This window comes from Epinephelus moara, chromosome 10, assembly GCF_006386435.1.
Source record: "Epinephelus moara isolate mb chromosome 10, YSFRI_EMoa_1.0, whole genome shotgun sequence".
Lineage (NCBI taxonomy): Eukaryota > Metazoa > Chordata > Actinopteri > Perciformes > Serranidae > Epinephelus > Epinephelus moara.
In genome coordinates, this window is record NC_065515.1 from 17,595,301 (window position 1) to 17,614,538 (window position 19,238).

Below are 19,238 nucleotides of genomic sequence, written 5' to 3' on the forward strand. Positions count from 1 at the left end.
AATAAAGATGCATGTCCTGTTCTAAGGTACAAGGTATGCGTCTATGACCATGTGTGCACTTTCAAGTCTGTGAAGCTTCCGTAGAGCACTTTGTATCTTTACTTTGAAAAATCCTACACATATACATGTCCTTATCTTTATTATTAGTCGTATTATTGTCTGTGACTCACCAGGTTGGCCTCACTGGGTGCGTGGTACTTCTCAGTGCCCATGCGAACCAGGCCGTCGTTGTAGAGAAAAATGCGAAGCGGATCGCAGGAAGTGACAAGGATGTAGATGCGCAGGTCAAACTTGTAGCCCTCCATCAGGAAGGGCTTGTCCAGGTACTCCTGAACGATAAAGTGCTCCTGGGCTGGCAGCTTCTCACAGTTACGGATAAGCGAGATCCTGGATAGACAGAAACTTTATTAATCCTTGGGGGGGAAATTGGGGTGTCGTCAGCAGCATAATAAAATATGGCATAGTAAAGACAAAAAAGATAATTAAAAAAATGATAGATGGCAGCATAGCAGGGACCGTGAACATGACTGATGACATTGGCACTGTCTTATATACTGTATCTGTTGGAGGGGTGGGACTGAGCCAAACAGTATACAGATTTTAATGGGGTTCAACACTGTATTTCATTTCAATTCATCAGGACATGTTGGGGACGTATTGCTGGGGTGCCACATCTGCCTGTTATGGTGATACTTTCAATCTTCACATCCCAAGAGGAACTTTGCTCTGCCTCTGCTTTCCAAAGCAATGATAGTAAGTATAATGGTCTACAGAAGCAATAGATACAGTTAGAGGGTAAAGATATGTCCTAACTTTGCACGCAATGGTTCTTATATTTACACTGAAGACGTTTAGCCCTTAGGAGTGAAAGGGTCGGAGCCATTGTGCTCTGATGGTATTCATGTGACCTTCCATTGCTACAGAACCTTCACTGAAAACATCTGTAAATGAGTGCGCTCAGCATACCTCAGGTCTAGTTTGAGCAGGACAAGCTGTTTGGCTCTGAGGGGCATTGAGCGTTCCAAAACTTTTGTTGCTCCCTTCATTACCTGGCCATCTAAATAATACAGTTGAAAAATAAATGTACAAAAAACAGACAGGTACAACATGAATGCTGGTTTGTCTGAGAAATGCTCCGCAAGCATCTGGAGAACATTGTGATTTTCTGAAGCCAAACTCCACTCTGCTTACTCTGAATGGCACAGTGCATCAAATGCTGTAGCACGGTCTTTGGGCAGGTTAATAGGAGCAGACACTGCGCTCCGTCTCAACCTCCACCCTCCTTCGTTTGCTTTGGTCTCATGTCACTGGCACTCAGGCCTTATAGTATGCAGGCCATTGCTAGCTGGACTCAAGAATGAGCTGTGTTAGTTTGTGTGCATCCATGTGGCTGTGCACGCGAGGGTGAGGGGCAGTATTTTCCAAACTTTGTGAAATGTCTGTGTGTGTATGGGTGTATGCATGTGTGCAGGGTGGGGTTTAGGGTTCACTTCTAAACAATCTCCCACTATGTACAAGCATCGCGATTGACCTATATCACCATCACTCATAGTTAAGGCAGACTTGGCCTAAATTGGTTACATGCACAGCCTGGAAGGCTCCATTATACACATGCAAGCAGGCGCACCACACACACAAACACAATTTTTGGCTAAGATGTAAAGACTTGATTGTTCAAAAAGTACAGTTTGAGGTATTAAGATATTGTGGCACTGAGCCACCAGAGGGCAAACATTGTTCTGCTCTGTAATCACAGCCAGAACATACAGTATCCTGGGAACAGTGCGGCCTGTGTTGTTGTAATTTGACCAAAGAATTCACCTGCGCAGTTAACTTTGATGAAGCAAAAACACTGGAGCATTGCTGATGAGTTTCTAAGTGTGAATCTAGGCTGGGATCAGGTAATGCCTTTCAGGTGATGATGAAATGAGGTCTTAGTTCAGCAGTCCTCCCTTCAGGGGTGTGATAAAACCCTCCCAGCTTTTAGATCTGCATTGGTGCGATGTTGTTGTTACTTTCAGGTTTATCAATCACAACTTGCTTCTGCCAACTAAAACAGTGGCATACTGTGGACGTGCGCTTCATTGGCCTGCTTATCACAGTGCTTGAACAGAGAAGAAGTTGATGGCAGGCTGACCGATGATGTGAAGGGCCCTCCTAACAGGCAGACAGCAAGCTGAATGATGAGGACAGGGTTAACGGTGTTAGTTAGTCAAGGAGGAGTAGCTGAGGAGAAGACGACATGATTGATGAGCTGGGGTGTCAGATAATCACGGCCCACTCTCCCCTGCCTATTTAATTTGGCACCGGAGGGGATCTCGCCTTTTTAAGCCCTGCACGCGCTTTTATTTTGTTTCCCTTATAACAAGCTGCGCTTCAGACACAAACAATAACTTCATTTAGTCGGCCGACGGAAAAATAAATTACAGGGGGTAGATATAACTTAATTTCCTGCCGCGTCACACCATGCAAAAAAAACCAGAGAAAAATCTAATCTTGTGAGCCGCCCGCCGTTGAGTGGTCGAGCTAAACTCATCATCTTTCATATTCTTAATGTATTGCAATAATTCAGCCTTTGCTGCCTTTTATTCTTTAATAAATAAGGGCTTAGTGCAGCATGGAGTTATAAGTAATGCTCACATTATACCAGAAAGGACAAATTCAAAGAGAATTAGAGGGAGAGGTGAAGCATGCTGAGCTATTTGTACTTCAATATCCCCACCTATTGGTGCCACTGATGAATGCACTCCAAAGTGTTTCTTCACACAGGCATTTCAGGGAGCACATTTTCAAAGAATAAGAAGTCAGAAACAATACTTAGTAAATGTTTCTCAACCTGTGCAGTTTCAACATATTCTCAAGTGTTCGTAATTCTTGTTTTATCATTACTACACAGGCAGCCGAATGAGCTGCATGTGCCTCTGATTCTGTGTGAAAGAATAAGGCCGTGTAACAAAGACATGTATTGAGATCGACGTGGGATTTAGCCGTCAACTCTCGGTTCCCAGTAAACATGGACAGTAAACACAGACAGCCTAGATAAAGGTATGGAGGTACAGATGAAATACTCTGCTAAGTGTGAGAACTAAGGATGCTATAATGCACGAGTACCTGTACAAGTAGTGGCAACTTAACTTCTTTTCTGAATCTCTTGGCTGACCAGCTTGGGGATCTGTTTGCATATGTCACCCTAAATATTGGAATAAAACTCTAATTTCTCGAAACAGAAATTTGCTCTTTATAAATTAATCTCTAAACCGCCACCACATCTGTCTTTAAATTTACATTTCATTTTACAAAACAGAACTATTTGCTAAACCAACCACACTTGAACCTTTGACTTCGAAACCACTCGGCATTTCCACTTCTCTTGGTAATGCAGGCCTGACCTCCACACAGGTCAAATCATAGCTCAATACAATTCTGTTTGAGTGCCAGATAGGTTGGTTATGGCCCACACATGTAACACTGGAATCAGTTACTGGCTTAATTTTGGAGGCAATTCAGAATACTTGTGTTGCCGACCACTTCTGCTGCATCCATCAATTTTGTTTTTGAGTCACTTATCCTTGTCAGTGTTGTGTGGTGGCAAAAGATTGAGCAGAGCCCAAACGTCCCTTTCCACAGGAGTTTCCGAATTCTCATCAACAGATCTCCTCCCAGTCAGTGGTACCTGGAACTCCTCCAAAACCCGGAGAGCTTTCGTACAAGACGACCAAACCAGCTCAACAGGGTCCTCTCAAAGCAAAGAGCAACACCACCACTGCGTCATCAAAGTTGTGTTGACTGCTGGCATTTTACATTTGATTGCTTTAAGGTGTACAGGTGTACCTAATAAATTTGTCAATGTACGAGTAAAAATTTCATGTCACCACACCTCTTTACTGATTCTCTAAGTACCTCATGATTTCAGCTGTCAGGATAGTGAAAACATACCACAGACATGTGACATCACAACCCAGAGAAAGGCGCTCACCCCATGGGACTGCAGGCATGAAATATGCATTCAGGTACCACAGCCTGCTCATCTTTTGATAAAGAGATGCTATTGTGAGACAGAGTCCCCTGCAGCAGCCATCTTGGTCCATTTTCTAGTCTGACTGGTCTCCGCTGATGGTGCCTCATAAAGATATCCAATAATCACATGCAGAGACCTTCAGGGAAGGAACTACAGTAACTGCCAGGGACTGCGTGTGTGTGTGTGGTGTGTGAGAGTGTGTGTGTCCTCCACTGGCAGCGATAACCTCTGATTTATGGAGAGTGTGACCATCGAGGACAATGAGGCCAACAATGAGATTCACCACACCCTCTCAGCTCAAATACTCAATCTGGTCCCGACCATAATGCCATTTCCATAGACGCCCATGTCAGGGTCACAAACCTCTTATTACCTTGTTTTGTTGTGCTTGTCCTCTATTTGCTCTACTGCTAATTTCCTCCTCCACTGACTCACTATCTTGCTCTCTATCCTCCACTTCAGTCACTCTCGCCTTCTCTGTCATGGCCCGGATCCGTCTGTCAGTCTTATAGTTAGTGTGTTAGACTTGCTCTGGGGCACTTGCTGCCCTCTGACCTACCCGTGACCCATGGCTCCGTTGGCAGGTTTGACGATAAAGGTCTTCTGCTTGCGTTTCCTGCGTAGCTCCTTGACATAGTTCTGGAACTGAGTGTACTCAGCGGGGAAGATCCAGGTTTTGGGTATGAAGCTGTACTCTTGAGGCTGGCACTTGATCATTCTGGAGAAACAGAGAAAGGGCGTGTGTGGGAGTAGAGCGACATTTTATACTTTTAGAAACATCTGGAGTCTTGTATTTGTGCTTTTTAAATGACAAGTTTTTACACATTTTGCATTTTAACAGTAAAGTTGAATATTGTGCCTTTACAGCAGTGTCTCCTACTTATTTGGCTTGTAATGGCAGCGTGTTACAAGTACCCAGTTGTGACTTCTGAGGGTGCCATCTGGCTAAACACTGAGTTTTGAAATGCTGTTGTTTTTGCACATCTGCAACTGAACCAAAGTACTCTCAATTGAAAACTTACTTGGACATATTTCTTGCTAGGCAGTCTTTCCGGCAGATTTCGCCCATGCCAGGGAAATGGTTAATTCTCTGCAGAGGGACAGGCAGACATAATAATGTTGTTAGGGCCATTACGCCACTCAATTCCACCCCCACCCCTTCATAAAAATGAGCACATTAAAGGCAGCAACCTGAAGTGAGCTTACAATGTTCTGACATTTATGCCCAATTACGGACTCAAAACAAAAAGGTGACGCTGAGACCTTTCTCAACCCTTATTTAGTTTTCCGTGTTTTTTTTATACTTTAAAGGTTGGGGAGGGAAGAGTCGAGAGGAAAAAAAAAACGATCAATCTCAACTCCGAGGGGCCGAGGTAATTGGTTCTGCATCGCAAGCTCCTGCAGTGACAGTTGAATGAATTGCTTTGAATGCGCCGAAAGGGGGGTGGGGGGTAAAGGAAAAACTCTGGGTTTTCTGTATTCTTTGACCAAATGAGCCTGAACAGGGGCGTTAATTAGGCTCATATGAACTGAAACTTGACAGCAAACTCTCACAGTACATCACTAAACGGAAAAAAGGGAAGAATTAAAAGAGGGAGAGAGAGAGAGAAAGCAGAGGGAGAAAAAAAAAACAAGAACGCAGAGTGTAAAAGGATCCCGTGATTATTATCCAAACGAGACAGACGTAATTAGGGATTCGGAAGAGATTGCACAATTATGCCAATGCCGCGAGACGACGTGGCTTGTGAGGGGAAATCAAAACCAATTGTTGAGGGACTTCTACTTTTCTACTGAGAAATTATCTCATGAAACACCACAGCGGCGCGAGACAGCAAGTGAAAACAATTGACAGCAAATCACCCGTTCTATGAGAAAACATTAGCCACATTGCTACACGTTAAGCTGTTACAGTATTTGTAATATTCAATCTACTTAGCTGAACTCTTGCCGCCCCGGTCCTAACAAGCCATACTCTTTCTAGCCTGTGATTTAATCGATCATTAGTGCCCAGTGTAATCAAATAAGCACTCGGGAAGATGGATGGCTAACGCTCGCAGCTGAGGGGGAGCAGCGGCAGCAGCAAGTTCAGTCAGCGGGACAGGGAGGTCAAACAGGGGTAAGATCACTTTCAGACTAGTACACAGAACAGAGAGCAACCCTCGTTGTTTAGGTCTGTCTTGTCAACATCACCGGTGACACCTGAACCTGCCCCCCCCCACCCCTGCTGCTCACTACTTGTCAGTCTACCTGTCAGTCCTCATATCTGTCTCTGTGTAAGCTCTGTTGTTCCCTTTCCAGCCCTCGTTCCTATTTGCTGTCTCTCTTTTACCTCTCAGGGTCGGAGGGAAAGCAGGTGGACACATTCAGAATCCTCCATTCATCGTCACATTTCTAATTCTTTCTGTTATTTATTGTTTAATTTTAATTTATGTCCATAAGTCCTTTTTAATTGCTTGGTTTTTCTTCATTTTACTCTTAATTTGTTATTTTGCAATATGCACTGTGCACTTGGAGGGCTCTGTAATTTCATTGCCTTGAACAATTAAACCTACCTACCTATCTTTATTCTATTTTATTTCATTCTGACATTTACTATTACTTCTGTAAACCTGACAAGGGATCTCTCTTTTTCCTATTTTTCCCTTTACCTATTTAGTTCCACTGGAGACAAGTAGAAAAATGTACTGTAAGGCAGGATGGTGTACAAACACCCATTTTTTTCACAGCAGAACTCCACATTTTGTTTTAATTATTCGTATTAGCCAGCAGTGTATGTGAGACCTTGCTGTCCTCACCTGTAATGTGTGTTGCTGCATCAGCATTGCATATGCTAGCAAGTAAAATGGCTGTGATAAATCTAAGGTGTAACTGCTTTTCTCTCGATGCAATTTGAGCTGTGACAATAAGTGAGATCTTTTGTTACAGTTCAGATTTCATCACATTTTAGTGCAAAATATTCAAAGGCTTGGGAGAAGGCCTTGCATCAAACTGGTTTAGTGGTTTGTTCTCTCTGCAAACGTGTGAAAAAACTTATCAAGAAATGCTTTGTGTTGTAATAGGTTAGAAGAATCTGCAGATAATCGTGTCATGTTTATTTGAAGTGAGGGATTTGGTTTTTCTTTACAGGAAAATAATTTTGAAACAATTCTCACAGGCGGGTTACAGCTGCTGTCATGTTTGTTTCATCCTTTTTATCCTTTACCTTTTGGTGCACTGCACTGTTTCATTTCAGAGTCTTTGCTCCTTTTCTCTTAAGGAATCTTTGGGAAAAATCCGTCTTCACCTCCAGTGATCAGAGGCAGGTTGTTTTGTTTTTCTTGGTTTGTTGGTTTACCGATAAAGTCAGCTGAACATCTTCTTTAGAACTGCTGCTCCAGACTTTACAAAGTTACATACATCCACTGGGAGCTGATCAGTATCTCGGTCTTTGGCTGCTGGCCACTGAGCAGCTTTACTGGAGCATACTGTAAAGGTTAAGATCGAGTTTTTCTTTTTTCCTGTTCAGTACAGCAATTGGATCTGACACTCTTATTCCTAAGCTCTCCTCTCTAACCTCTAGGCTACGGTGCCCCCGAGCAAGGCGTGTTGACTTGACATGGTAGCCATGCGGTGTACCTGATAATTCCTGAGCTCAGCGATTTTCTCGTGCTGCACGGCCGAGTCATTCCAGATGAGGTTGGCAGTCTCGTCATCTTCCCGGGTCTTGATGAAGTCCACCTCGCTGATGACTATACGAACTGTGGGAAAACAGTCACATTAGATTCCATTCACAGAATTTGCCGCACAGTCATTTAAATAAACTTTATATTCATGATCACAAAGTTACTTGTGAGAACAAGATGTGACCGCAAATCAAATATTTCTACAGTACAGATCAGAGTTTCACTCAAACATTTTGCTAGGCTTAAATTCTGTTTCTGCAGACATTATATGAGAAATGAGTCTGTGAGATTATAGATCATAAAGCTCACAGCAATATTTACCATTCATGGAATGGTTGCGGAGCAGCCAATCGTAATGCCCCTCTTCAAAAAGATAAATTAATTGTCTGTAATGCATTCAAATCCCACTGGAAACCCCATAGTATGAGAGATAGGAGGCAAGCCCATTTGGACATTAATCCGACAACTATTCATTATTCAGTGAGTAATGAAAAATTCATACGCCCTAACGAAACGTGGTATTAATTAATTTCTTGAAAGCCTTGACAAACCTGGAGAAGGCTTGCCTAATGTTGCATGATGGCACTTGAATGGGGAAAAAGGTGTTTCCGATGTAACTTCATCCATCTGTTAACGTCGCTGGATGCTAACAGTGTTTTGCTAACTGAAATAGGAAGGGGTTTACATCACAGCAGGCCTATGCTTACAGTTACCAGTCGGGTGTTTGAGTGCAAAGCTATAATCAATCCTGTCCTACCTATCTCATGAAACAGACATCCTTAGGGCCAGAGTGTATATTCCCTTCTCAGTGGGTGCAAAGCAAATTTCCAACACCATCTTCCCTGACCTTTAACCTCTACCTGTAATACAATCAATCCTGGAACAAAAAAAGACAGCTGCGAAAAAGGTAACAGCAAAAATGAGCCATCCATCTGGCCCTTAGTGTTAATTTTCCTTCACAATAGCCCTGCACTGCTCTCAGAATGGCCACTGAGAGGGTCTCGTCACAGCAAGCAAACTGACTCACAGCTAGACTCCCATCTACCTACAGGATCCGGGCAGCCCCCAACTTCTACTTGCTGCTGCTGACTCCTTAGTTTCATAGGTTGTAGTTCACCCCTGAGAGCTGTGCTGCCACACTGGCATATACTGACCATGTGAGGAGTGCTTACTATGCTTCTGTTTGCCCTTCTCAAAAAAAAAAAAAAAAAACCTCACTGCCAAGTTAAATTACCTCAATAAAGATTTATGTATGTATGTAAGGCCGAGCGGTCTCTGTGTGAACTGTTGCTGGACCGCAACTCTGTTAGGTTTAATTTAAGACATTAAATAACAACGGCCTCCCTCACACAATCCACCACAGCAAATTAGATTTTATTGTTGGGAGTAAAATCTATAGTGTATTGTTTTATTGTTGAGACAACATTGTGATTAGATTTGCCGTGTTTTGAGGGACTGACTGAGCCATACTGAGAGCTGTTTCTAAAATTAATATATACAATTCAATGTGTCACAGTTAATTAATCTTACCTGCAGGACCACCCAAAATGTTGGTCTTGCCCAGTCAGGAATTTTTCATGAAAAAAAAAAAAACTAAATATAAATTTAGATGCTGGAAATCTGAGGCTCTGTAGTTTTGTAAACACAATGTAGTTTGATCTGAGTAAACTTAAGCAAACTTTAACTGCTACATTTAGCATGCTGGCTCATCAGGCTAGTGCAGTGTTTCCCATACATTGATTTATTTGTGGCAGCTACCACAATATCAACACTGACCGCCACATATTGGTTTTCTTTTATTTTCTTTTTACTATTTAAAACTGATAAAATCTTATTTCATTGTAGAGCTGTGTACGAAGCATTAATTCACTCAGCCCCTCTTCACTCTGTCTCTCTGTTTCTCTGTTTATCAGATCACAATGAGAAAAGACTTAGCGAGCTGGTGCAGCTGGCAGTCCCTCCGCCTCACTCTCCTTCGCTAGGACACTATTTGCCAAGAGGAGAGCGCAGGCAGAAGCTCCAGAGACGGATCTTCAGCAGCAGCTGTAGCAGGGGGTCACAGTGGGCTGGGTCTAAGCTGTGTAACAACAGTAACAGAAAGTTTGCTGATCCTGAAGGAGTTTGCTGTGGCTGAATGAACTGGAGTTGCTACAGCAGCTACTAAAGGTCTGTGTCCTCGGACCGACACAATTTTTCTGCTTTCTTGCTTCGGCTTTGTTTTACTTGAAACCACTGTGTTTCCATCAAACACTTTCGGTATGGTACCTTTGGAACCCGAGGTACCCTTCAGACATGGTACCTAGACCCTAGTGTTTCCACCGCAAACAGTACTCTTTCATGTGGGCGAGGTTGTTGTCACTCACTGCTTCGTCCACCATTCACAGTACTTCATCATTGCCAGTGACACAGAGAGAAGTCTGCATCTCTTTTATCGTCCACAGAAGTGGGTTACATGCCAACATTTTTCTGAACAGAATTATACAGGCTGCGGTGAGAGTCTCTCTCCATGGGATATTTAAAAATAGGGGGTTTGTGCATTTAGTCCTTCTCAGGCAAGCTCGGGGATTTAGTGTTGCTGTAGCCCACAGGAAAGACGCTCCACCATGCTTGTTTTTCCTCCAATTCAGGATTAGAATTTATGCAGTTCACATAACCCAATCGAAATTAATATTTAAACGCACAAAGATCCACTCATTACTAAAAGTGTATGTCATATAACAACTAAAGTGATGGTCAAAGTTGTCAGTGAAATTTAAGGTGTGTTGATTGATTCATGTCATCACCTCATGCATTGAGTTACATTACAAGTTCACGTTCCACCTTAAAAGTTGCCGGCAGTCGGCTGAGTGAATTAGGTTATTTTTTTTCAGACTCCAGCTGCTGCAAGAGGCACCAAAACATCCTTTCATTTTATAGTTACAGTTTATTAATAAAACTCTCCACAGTATGAACAGTGGTCACATGAGCCTCAAAACCAGCCACAACTCAGCCCTGAGCAGAGTGACCGTCGTTATTGACCAATCAACACACTGCAGTGTTCACAGCTCCACCTTTGAGTACCAGATCTGTGTGCTAGGTACCCCAACAGAGGGGGGACCAAAATGGGGACGGTACGGAACAGTTCCATTGGTGCCATCCACAACTTTTTACAGTGGAAATGGGAAAAAAGCATAACGAACTGCACTGTACTGCACGGTGGAAACTGGGCTTTATAGATTACCAAAATAAAAGCAGCAACTTTCCTTCTATGCTCACATTTGGATTATATCAATTCAGGCATTAAAGTTACAGCTGGTAACTTTTATGAAAATAACTTTTTGTCATATTTGCTGAAACTGTCACTTTATTCTGAAAGAAGTCCATGGGACAGATAGTCTGTGAAAAATATGTGTCCCTCTTCCTCTTCCTGCTGCTTCTAATGCTATTTGCTAGACTCTTCAGCAGCACACCAAAAAATCAGAGCAAAAGGAGTCTCTAACAGTAAACTGCAGTCAAACTGTCACGCTAGGCAGCGCTGATGGAAAATAAATCAGGATTCTGTTACTGAAAGTGTTTCCAGAAACATATTTTAGTGTACTGTTTAGCTGTGGAATGAGATAGCTGGTCCGGCCAGTCACAAGCTTTCACATTTTACACCTAATGCAGTTTGACCGCAGTTCACGAGCTGTGATTGACATGATTGACAGCTGCGTGAGAGAGTCCTCGGCTCTGACTGGTTGTCTTCGTTTAGGTGCAGTAAGGCCACAGATTATCTGTCTCATTTAGTGCTGTATGTTTATAGAAACAGTTTCAAAAGACACGAGAAAAGGGGTTTATTTTTTTTTATAAAAGTTACCAACTACAGCTTGAAAAAATTGATTTAAAAATCTTTAAAAAAAATAGTGTCGTATATCCAGACCTATCTCCACATTTTGTTCCAGTGCTGTGCCAGTGCTGGAGATGGTCTGGCTGTACTCAGCACTTGAGCACTCAGGGAAAAAGATGCTCTGGGTATTTGTGTTTCTTTAAATCAGTCACAATTGTCTTGGGCAGCGCTAAGCCCAGGATGCAGCGATGGTGCCCTTGCAAAATGATAACCCAAAGGGGAGATGAATTCCATCTGGAATAGGTGGCCAATGGCAGGCTTGTATGCACAGTCTGCATCCTGTGAGTCAGACTATAAGCACATCCAACGTGTCTATGTAAGTAATGGCCTGAATAAAAGAATAACTAAAGTTATACTAATACAACTACTGAAGTTACAGCCGCTAACACTACTGCTGAAACATTTCAGGCAACTCACTTTTTTTCTGACAAAAACATCAATACTAGGATAATGTACATCAATGAAAGGGTTTCATCACACATCTCAAAGAAAGCCTCTTTTCATCCTACACCAGCTTCTCCATAAAGACGAATACTGTGATCAAAAGTGTCTTATCTTAGACTGACATTTCTGTAGTGTCTGTTTTAGCTCCTTTTTCAAACCTTTTAAGCTAAAATCATCAGTGAACTTTTGTGTGTATTGTTGTGATTACTGTAATCTCCAAAGCATTCTAGTATAATTAGAAATAAATATATAATAGCGTACCAATCTCATATTTGGTGCCAGCAACATTGGCGGTGATAGTGCCTTTCTTCTTTTTGGTGCGCACCTTCCTCTTCCCACTGCTCTGGTAGGAGCCCACAGATGGCACGTTCACGGGGGACGCTCCTTGATCCTCTGGAGGAAGAGACAGCATACAACAACAGTAGATACAGTCACAGCTTGTGCTCCTGACTGGGAGGGGAACAGGAGTTGCTGGAGTATTGTAATATATTTTATCCACATCTGCAGGGGATTTAGTGCGGCTTGTTTATGGGACTAGGGTGTAAATGAATGAGGCGTCTAGTTTGCTGTAGCTGCATGCATCATGATCCTTTTATTATAATCTGTATGTGTGTGTGTGTGTGTGTGTGTGTGTGTGTGTGCGTGTGCGTGTGTGGCTCTATGCAGGAGAGAATAGTACTGATGATGGCAGGCAGGTACATATATAAGCAGGTGGCCAGGTGTGTGTGTGTACAAAAATATGCAAGCCTTAGCCAGCAAACCATCTAACAGGATAATCATGTCATTCCTGAGAGAGCTGGGACCTCTCTTACTCACCTCCTTCATTGGGAGGGGAGGGCATCTCAGGGGCTGGAGGAGTGAAGGGGCAAGCCAAGCTTTCTGCCAGGCTTGGCGGGAGGGCGGGCCTCACAGGGTACTCACAGCACCCTCCAAGGGCTCTCTCACGCTCGCAGTAGTTAGTCTTCCCTGTCTCGGGGTGTATGGACGATGTGGTTCAGGATGGCCCAATGGATCATCTGAGCATCTCCCTGGCGCCTTTCAGCAACATAAAGAGCAGCAGCAGAGCCTGAGTGGGCAGGGGAGTTAGACGGGGGGGTAGCAGTGGTGGGGAAGAGTGGGAGGGGGAGGGCCTCTCAAGGGTCTACACAGCCCCAGCTTATTTACAGCCCCAAGAGGAGGGAGGGAGGGAAGGGATGGACAGAGGGATGGATAGGAATGCCTGTAGAAGAGAGGAAGAGAAAGATCTGTTAGAGCAGCAGAACAGTAGTAGGCTGACTGCCCAGAGGGCGACTCCATTGCAGACTGTGGGTCTATGTATGTGTTCTCACTGGACTGGGGTGCATTGGACATGCTTTTAATGTAGCACACACAGGCCTATCACAGGCTACATCAATGTGACACCACGCATGCAAGTTCAGTTAGAACTCTGTGGGGCTCGGACACTGCAGCACTACTAATGAAATCATCTAAAACTGTGTGACGTCCACCTGCTGGACTAATTGCTATTCCAGTGAAATATTAATATGATTGTCAAGTAAAAGGGTTTGCAGAAGCTCATTGTGTCTGATGTTTGTGCCAGCTGGATTTCATTGTATGGCTGAGAGGTCACTTCATTCAAACAGATGGCATCTTTACAGTGGTTTGTTAAAAGGATGCTTCAGGCTATGGAGTGGTGTGGGAAATTAACGCCAGTCATCAGCCAAATTCTGTTATTGTTTGGCCGTGGTCTGAGAGAGTGTGTCTTCAAACCACTTCTGGGGGTAATCAAGCGTTGCCGAGATGCCCTGTCACATTTAATTTTTTGCTGGCACGGTGACTCAGTGGCACTGTTGCCTCACAGCAAGAGAGGACTATGGTTGAATCCCTGTTTTCCTTGAGTGGGGTTTGCATCCTTTTGTCACTGTGGGTTCTCATGTCCAGGTGCTCGAGATACCACACATTCTCAAAAGATGAGATGCCCATAGGGTATGAATCTGTGTGACTCCTCACAGCGATGGACTGGCAAACCATGAATGTACATAGAATGATTCCAGCTGCTCTTGATCCTCACAAGTCAAGTAGTGCATGTAGCTACGCAATGATCCATGACCCTCCCCTCGCCCCATTATAAATCTGAAGGGTTGTGAGATGACTAACAGAGATATAAACCACATATTTCTGCAACACATATTTATCTATTTTCTCTCATCTTTTCTCGTGAATTATTGGATAATTTAACCTCTACAAGTTCCCAAAAAAATGGCTAACCTGGTCACAATCCAACAACAAGAAGGCAATGCCACCTTTTCAAGAGCCACATGCTAAAAAGTTCGGAAAGACTGCCTCATAAAGTGTTTAAAAACTCCTGCTATACAATTATGATAGTGTTTGCAGTGCTTTCCATGTGAAGGCAAATAATAACTGTTGCATATTTTTCTTCCTATGGTTGAAAATTAAAAACAAAATCACGAATCCCAATCAAGATGTCATGATTTTGCAAAAGAAAAAATAGCCACCATCAAAGGTGTGGCTAAAAAACATGCAGGGTATCAGTCCATTTAGTATAGAAACAGATGTAACTGCATATACTATGAATTATAGGTGATATACACCAGTTAAGCTACATCTACAGCACACTAGCATATGGTGCCTCCTATGCATTTCATACAGAGATCAACAGTAGCCTCTTGTGGTGAGAATATACTGAAAAGCCCATTTCCTATCTACCAATGTTTACTGTCCATACACACACACACTGATATACTTGTAGGTGCACATGTACACATATACACATCAGAAGATATGTTAACGCGCTGACTTGAAAAGCAACCCCCGTCGATTCAATCAGCATCCTCTGCACAAATTAGAAATCGGGAACCGATCCAATCACATTATTCGATCACTCAGTAGTCTTTACTGTCAGCCTCTTGGTCTGCCTGTGGTAAGCGCAAGACATTGATCCTGGAGAGGGCCAAGACTGAAATGAGATCAGCACAGAGGGGGAGAGAAACAACAAAGAGTCAGGGTGATAAAGTGAGGCAAGCTGTGTTGTCGACAAACTGCCCCCACCTCCCAGTGGTTTACTGGCTCTCTGTACAGGAGGCAGGAAACACTGTCTCTATAGGAGCACTGGACCTTAGTGTCATATAATCCCTCAGGAACAAGGGGAGGAGGGGGGGTCTGGCAGGCACATATTATGCAACTAAACACTTAGAAACACACACATACGATTAGAACATACATGAATACTCTACATACAAGTAATCTTTGAAAAATACACAAAACCCTCAGACAATGGCTGTGATGTTAATCCTAATTATTCTACAAAGTACTGCAAGATTAAGACTCTTTATAATTTGAGCAACAATTATTTTATCCTCTTTTTGTGTTTAATCAACATTTTCTGTCAGTGTTGTCAGCTACAGTAGACATAATAAATTACACATTTTTTAGTATTTGTATTTATATTAATATTAAAATTATTAGTCGTGCTCATTGTTTTGGAGGTGCTATTATTTTTTAAGCTCGGACTCAATATTGTTAAATCATGCGACCACAATAACTGAAAAAGAGGGACTTTCACAAACAGATACTAGATTTTAAATGATGATGCGATTACATTTCTGTCATTACGCTTTTCAGAGTAAAATGTCAACACAGATTTCAATCTAGGCTTGTTTGCCTGACTACCATATAAGGTCACAGTTGAGGCACTTTGGTAACGCACTGATGGATGATACAGCAAAGAGAGGCACCGTTGTCTTTTGCTCATTTGTCTTAGCGGTAGCGGTGGTTATCAGCTGCAAGGCGGCCTAGTTTTACTTGCATTCACACGGCGGTAGAAGTGGGATTGCAGTGTAAGTGGACACCAGATTAGAGTCACTGTTATCACTGACTGGTAGAGGGACTCAAGCAAGACATCCTGTTGTGACGTCACAGGTTTGAGTTTTGCTCATTGACTGTTGTCACAAGCCATACCTGTCCTATCTCTGCATAATAGAATAGAAAAGACACAATATACAAATAAAGACAGTATGGAAAATGTATGCTTAATATGAAAAATAAGGGATTTTATGACACTGTCCCTGTGTCCCTGTCATTTCTATCAACCTTCTCGTTACTTTTTGTAAGATTGTTGGACATACAACATGAGAACATCGACAAAATGGGGTTCAGGATTTGAAAGAATTACTTAATATATTTTACTGCGAGCATCACTGCAATTAATCCTTCAGTGAAGTATTAAATCTTCACTAAATCCCTTCCACTAAGTAGAGTATGTACTGTTAATCCTGTGATGCAGTGACACTTTTTCTCCAATAGAGTGAGCCAGAGGGCCGCCACAGCACAGCAGAAGCAAGCACAGCTGAAAAGGCAGAGCCCCTATGGATGCTGATCTCATGCACTTCCCCTTTGCCTCACACAGCACAGAAAGGCCTCATTGTAGAGAGTCAGCTCTTCATGCTGCTCATCTGCATGACTCTCTGGCTAACAGGGCCTAAATGCGTGACAAAAGCATGTCTGTCTTTCAGGTTGTCATTATGCAGAATTTTCCCCTCATTATCCAACACGTGTTGTTAATGTGTTTCACATTAATGTACGCCATGGTTCTCGCTCTCAGGAATACATATATATATATATTGTCTTCAGCATTTGGACTCAACACAAATACAGGAAGTAAAGTTATGTCTACTTCAAAACCCTAAGAACTTCACCTTCACAGTGACATTATCTCAATATCACATTCACTTCAAAAACACGGCACTCCCTTTTACATCAAGAGCAAATCCAAAAGGACAGCACCAACAGCTTTACAAGAAGTGTGCCAAAGGAAAAGCTGAACCAAAGCGCTAGACTGTTTATTCATGACAAGCGGTGTCACACTTATTACACAAGTCCCTTCAACAACCAGCAGTGCTTCCCCAGAGGGTTTGTTTTATGTTCTCCCCGCCTTACATGAAACTACAGAAAGCAGCCGTCAAATAACGAATCAATAGAGAGGCTTGGGGAAACACCACTTAGCCTTATGTCAGCAGGATTTGCAGACACAAGTTCTTTTCTGTACATGCAGCATGCCCCGGTCCTGCCATTACAGCAGTGCAGGGACCTCGGGGTATGTATAACTATACAAAAGGGCAGAGATGCTGGCTTGAAGAATGGAGACATGCTGTACTATTGCACATCCTGAACTGAAAAGCAAATGTAAACAAAATAAGTAAAACACGGGCCTTTTGGCAAAAGAATAGTGTAAAGCCTTTTCACTGGACATTTTCCTCACACTTAAAAGGCCCAATGCCAGTGTGATTGTGTGCATCTTCAGGTCTAAAAAATAAAGTATGCTTGCAAGATCTCTTTTGTAAAAACTATTTATATCATCTATTTGGCTGCTACCACCACATTGTCCTCCCAGGGAAAAATGATAGCTGAGTTTGCGGACTACTCTCACAGGGAAGTAGTTGGTTTAGAATTGCCAGTGGATCTAAAATTAGCTTGAACCAGTGACCCAACTCTGGCTCCATGCCTTCTTCCAGATATGAGGAGGAACAAGTGTGGGAGCTGTCAGCCCACGGGGTACTGAAATACAACAACAAACAGCTGAATGCTAAGCTTAAGTTTATCAGAGAGAATCTACAGTGATGCAGGCAAAATAGAAATGCTATTAAACATTGATATTAGCTACAGTCTTGCCTGACCTTATTTTCTAAATAGGGTACGATTGCGACAATGTGCACGCAAGTGTTTGTTTAAAAGCACTGCACTTTTGTAGCAAAGCTTTACATGTACGCAGGTGTATCATCACCTCAGGAATATGGTTTCAACTGTTAAACACTTTGCTTTAAATTTATACCTTATCTTTTCTGATTATTGCCAGATGAAACTTGGTTTTACTAAGTGGTCTAAGGAAAACCTAGCAAGGGTGTGTGGATACGAGAGAACTTGAAGACACAACAAAGGGAAGGCCCCTGTCAGGCAGGGTCTACAAGATGAATTAATTAACTGGAAAACAAAGCAGCTGCTGACATAGACAACATGTGGTCTGTTGTGCATATGGTATGCAATTTATAAATGAAAGCCTGAATCGTGTCAGATTGCTTAGATAGGCTATACATGCAGTGCTGCAATAAATATCCTGCATTAATCCAAAAACCTAAGGATGCCAGCATGATCATAAAAGATTACACATATCATATCTGTCTTAACAGCCTAATCTCTGGGATAAGCCCAGAAGGCAGGGTGCCATCCAGAACTCATATGTTATGCTGTTACTATTATGTAATCCATCTGCTCTTTCAGGAATGGTCATCTCCAGGGTGCTCTATCAGCATGTGGTCTCTAAGTGGCACACTGGACTACAAACAGACTGCACTGAACCAAATGGCTATTTAAAACAACACATGCCCAGCTTTGAGCATCCAAAACTAGTCTTGCATGCAAAGACACATTTCTTTAAGGTGCATGCAAAGCTAGCCTGAGCTAAGAGGCTAAGCTACTGAGAGCAGCAGCGAGGGGACCTGTGCTTGTCACAGCATAGCAGTCGATATGGTATCTTCCAGATCACTGAAAGGATAGTGGGCCATCCCCTTTAACAGATCTTGCCTGTATTTCAGGATTAGCGCAAACTGGATTTCTTAAACCTCGCGTGCAATATCTTGGATATTTCAGATAATTGGTTGAGCTAACAAATTAAATGTGACAAAGCCTAAGCAGGTGTATTATTGCTGTGAATAAGTTGCTAGCAAACGGTGGCTAACGTTATGTTGCTAGCCACTTGTATAGGTCAGGTGGAAGGATCACACAAGGAAGCAATCTGGCAATGTTGCTATCCAGTTAATGTAGCAACGCTAATGTTTAACTGCTCTGTGAATGAAGGCCTTTTCATTTAGTGGCTTCAAACTGAAAAATAAGACGCCGTCTGATAATTCAGATAAAACACAATGACCCTGGGCTACTCTACGGTTAGCGCTACCTAGCAAAGGATGGAGAGGCGAAGTAGCCCGTTAACGTTACCTTATTTATTCCAGGCACTGGCAGTGCAGCTCTTTTGCTGGTCTCATCCGACCGACACAGCCGCCGTTAAGTGACACACCAGGGTCTCTTTAGAGAGCCCGTCCAGTCCCGAGATAATGTTTAACACTATAATGGTGTTTATGTTGTGTAACGGCGTTACTACTGTAAACTGACGTTGGTTGACAGACAAAAAAAAATCTGTATCTTGTAGTCCTCTTGTGTGCTATGAGTGCTGGAGCGAGTCCATGGGCTAAACCATTCT

The 19,238-nt window shown here is 42.7% G+C and overlaps 1 protein-coding gene across 1 annotated transcript in view; it reads right to left on the bottom strand.

Annotated features, from left to right (window-relative positions):
- Positions 1 to 19,238, bottom strand: part of LOC126396901 (tubulin polyglutamylase TTLL7-like) — a 21,523-nt gene extending 2,285 nt beyond the window's left edge. The window contains exons 1-7 of the mRNA XM_050055272.1: positions 18,977 to 19,238; positions 12,806 to 13,208; positions 12,251 to 12,382; positions 7,634 to 7,755; positions 5,041 to 5,108; positions 4,578 to 4,736; positions 171 to 387 (exon numbers count right to left, since the gene is read on the bottom strand). Coding sequence (XP_049911229.1) covers positions 171 to 387; positions 4,578 to 4,736; positions 5,041 to 5,108; positions 7,634 to 7,755; positions 12,251 to 12,382; positions 12,806 to 12,830 — 723 coding nt within the window. The 5' untranslated portion in view covers positions 12,831 to 13,208; positions 18,977 to 19,238. The remainder of the gene's footprint in view (positions 1 to 170; positions 388 to 4,577; positions 4,737 to 5,040; positions 5,109 to 7,633; positions 7,756 to 12,250; positions 12,383 to 12,805; positions 13,209 to 18,976) is intronic.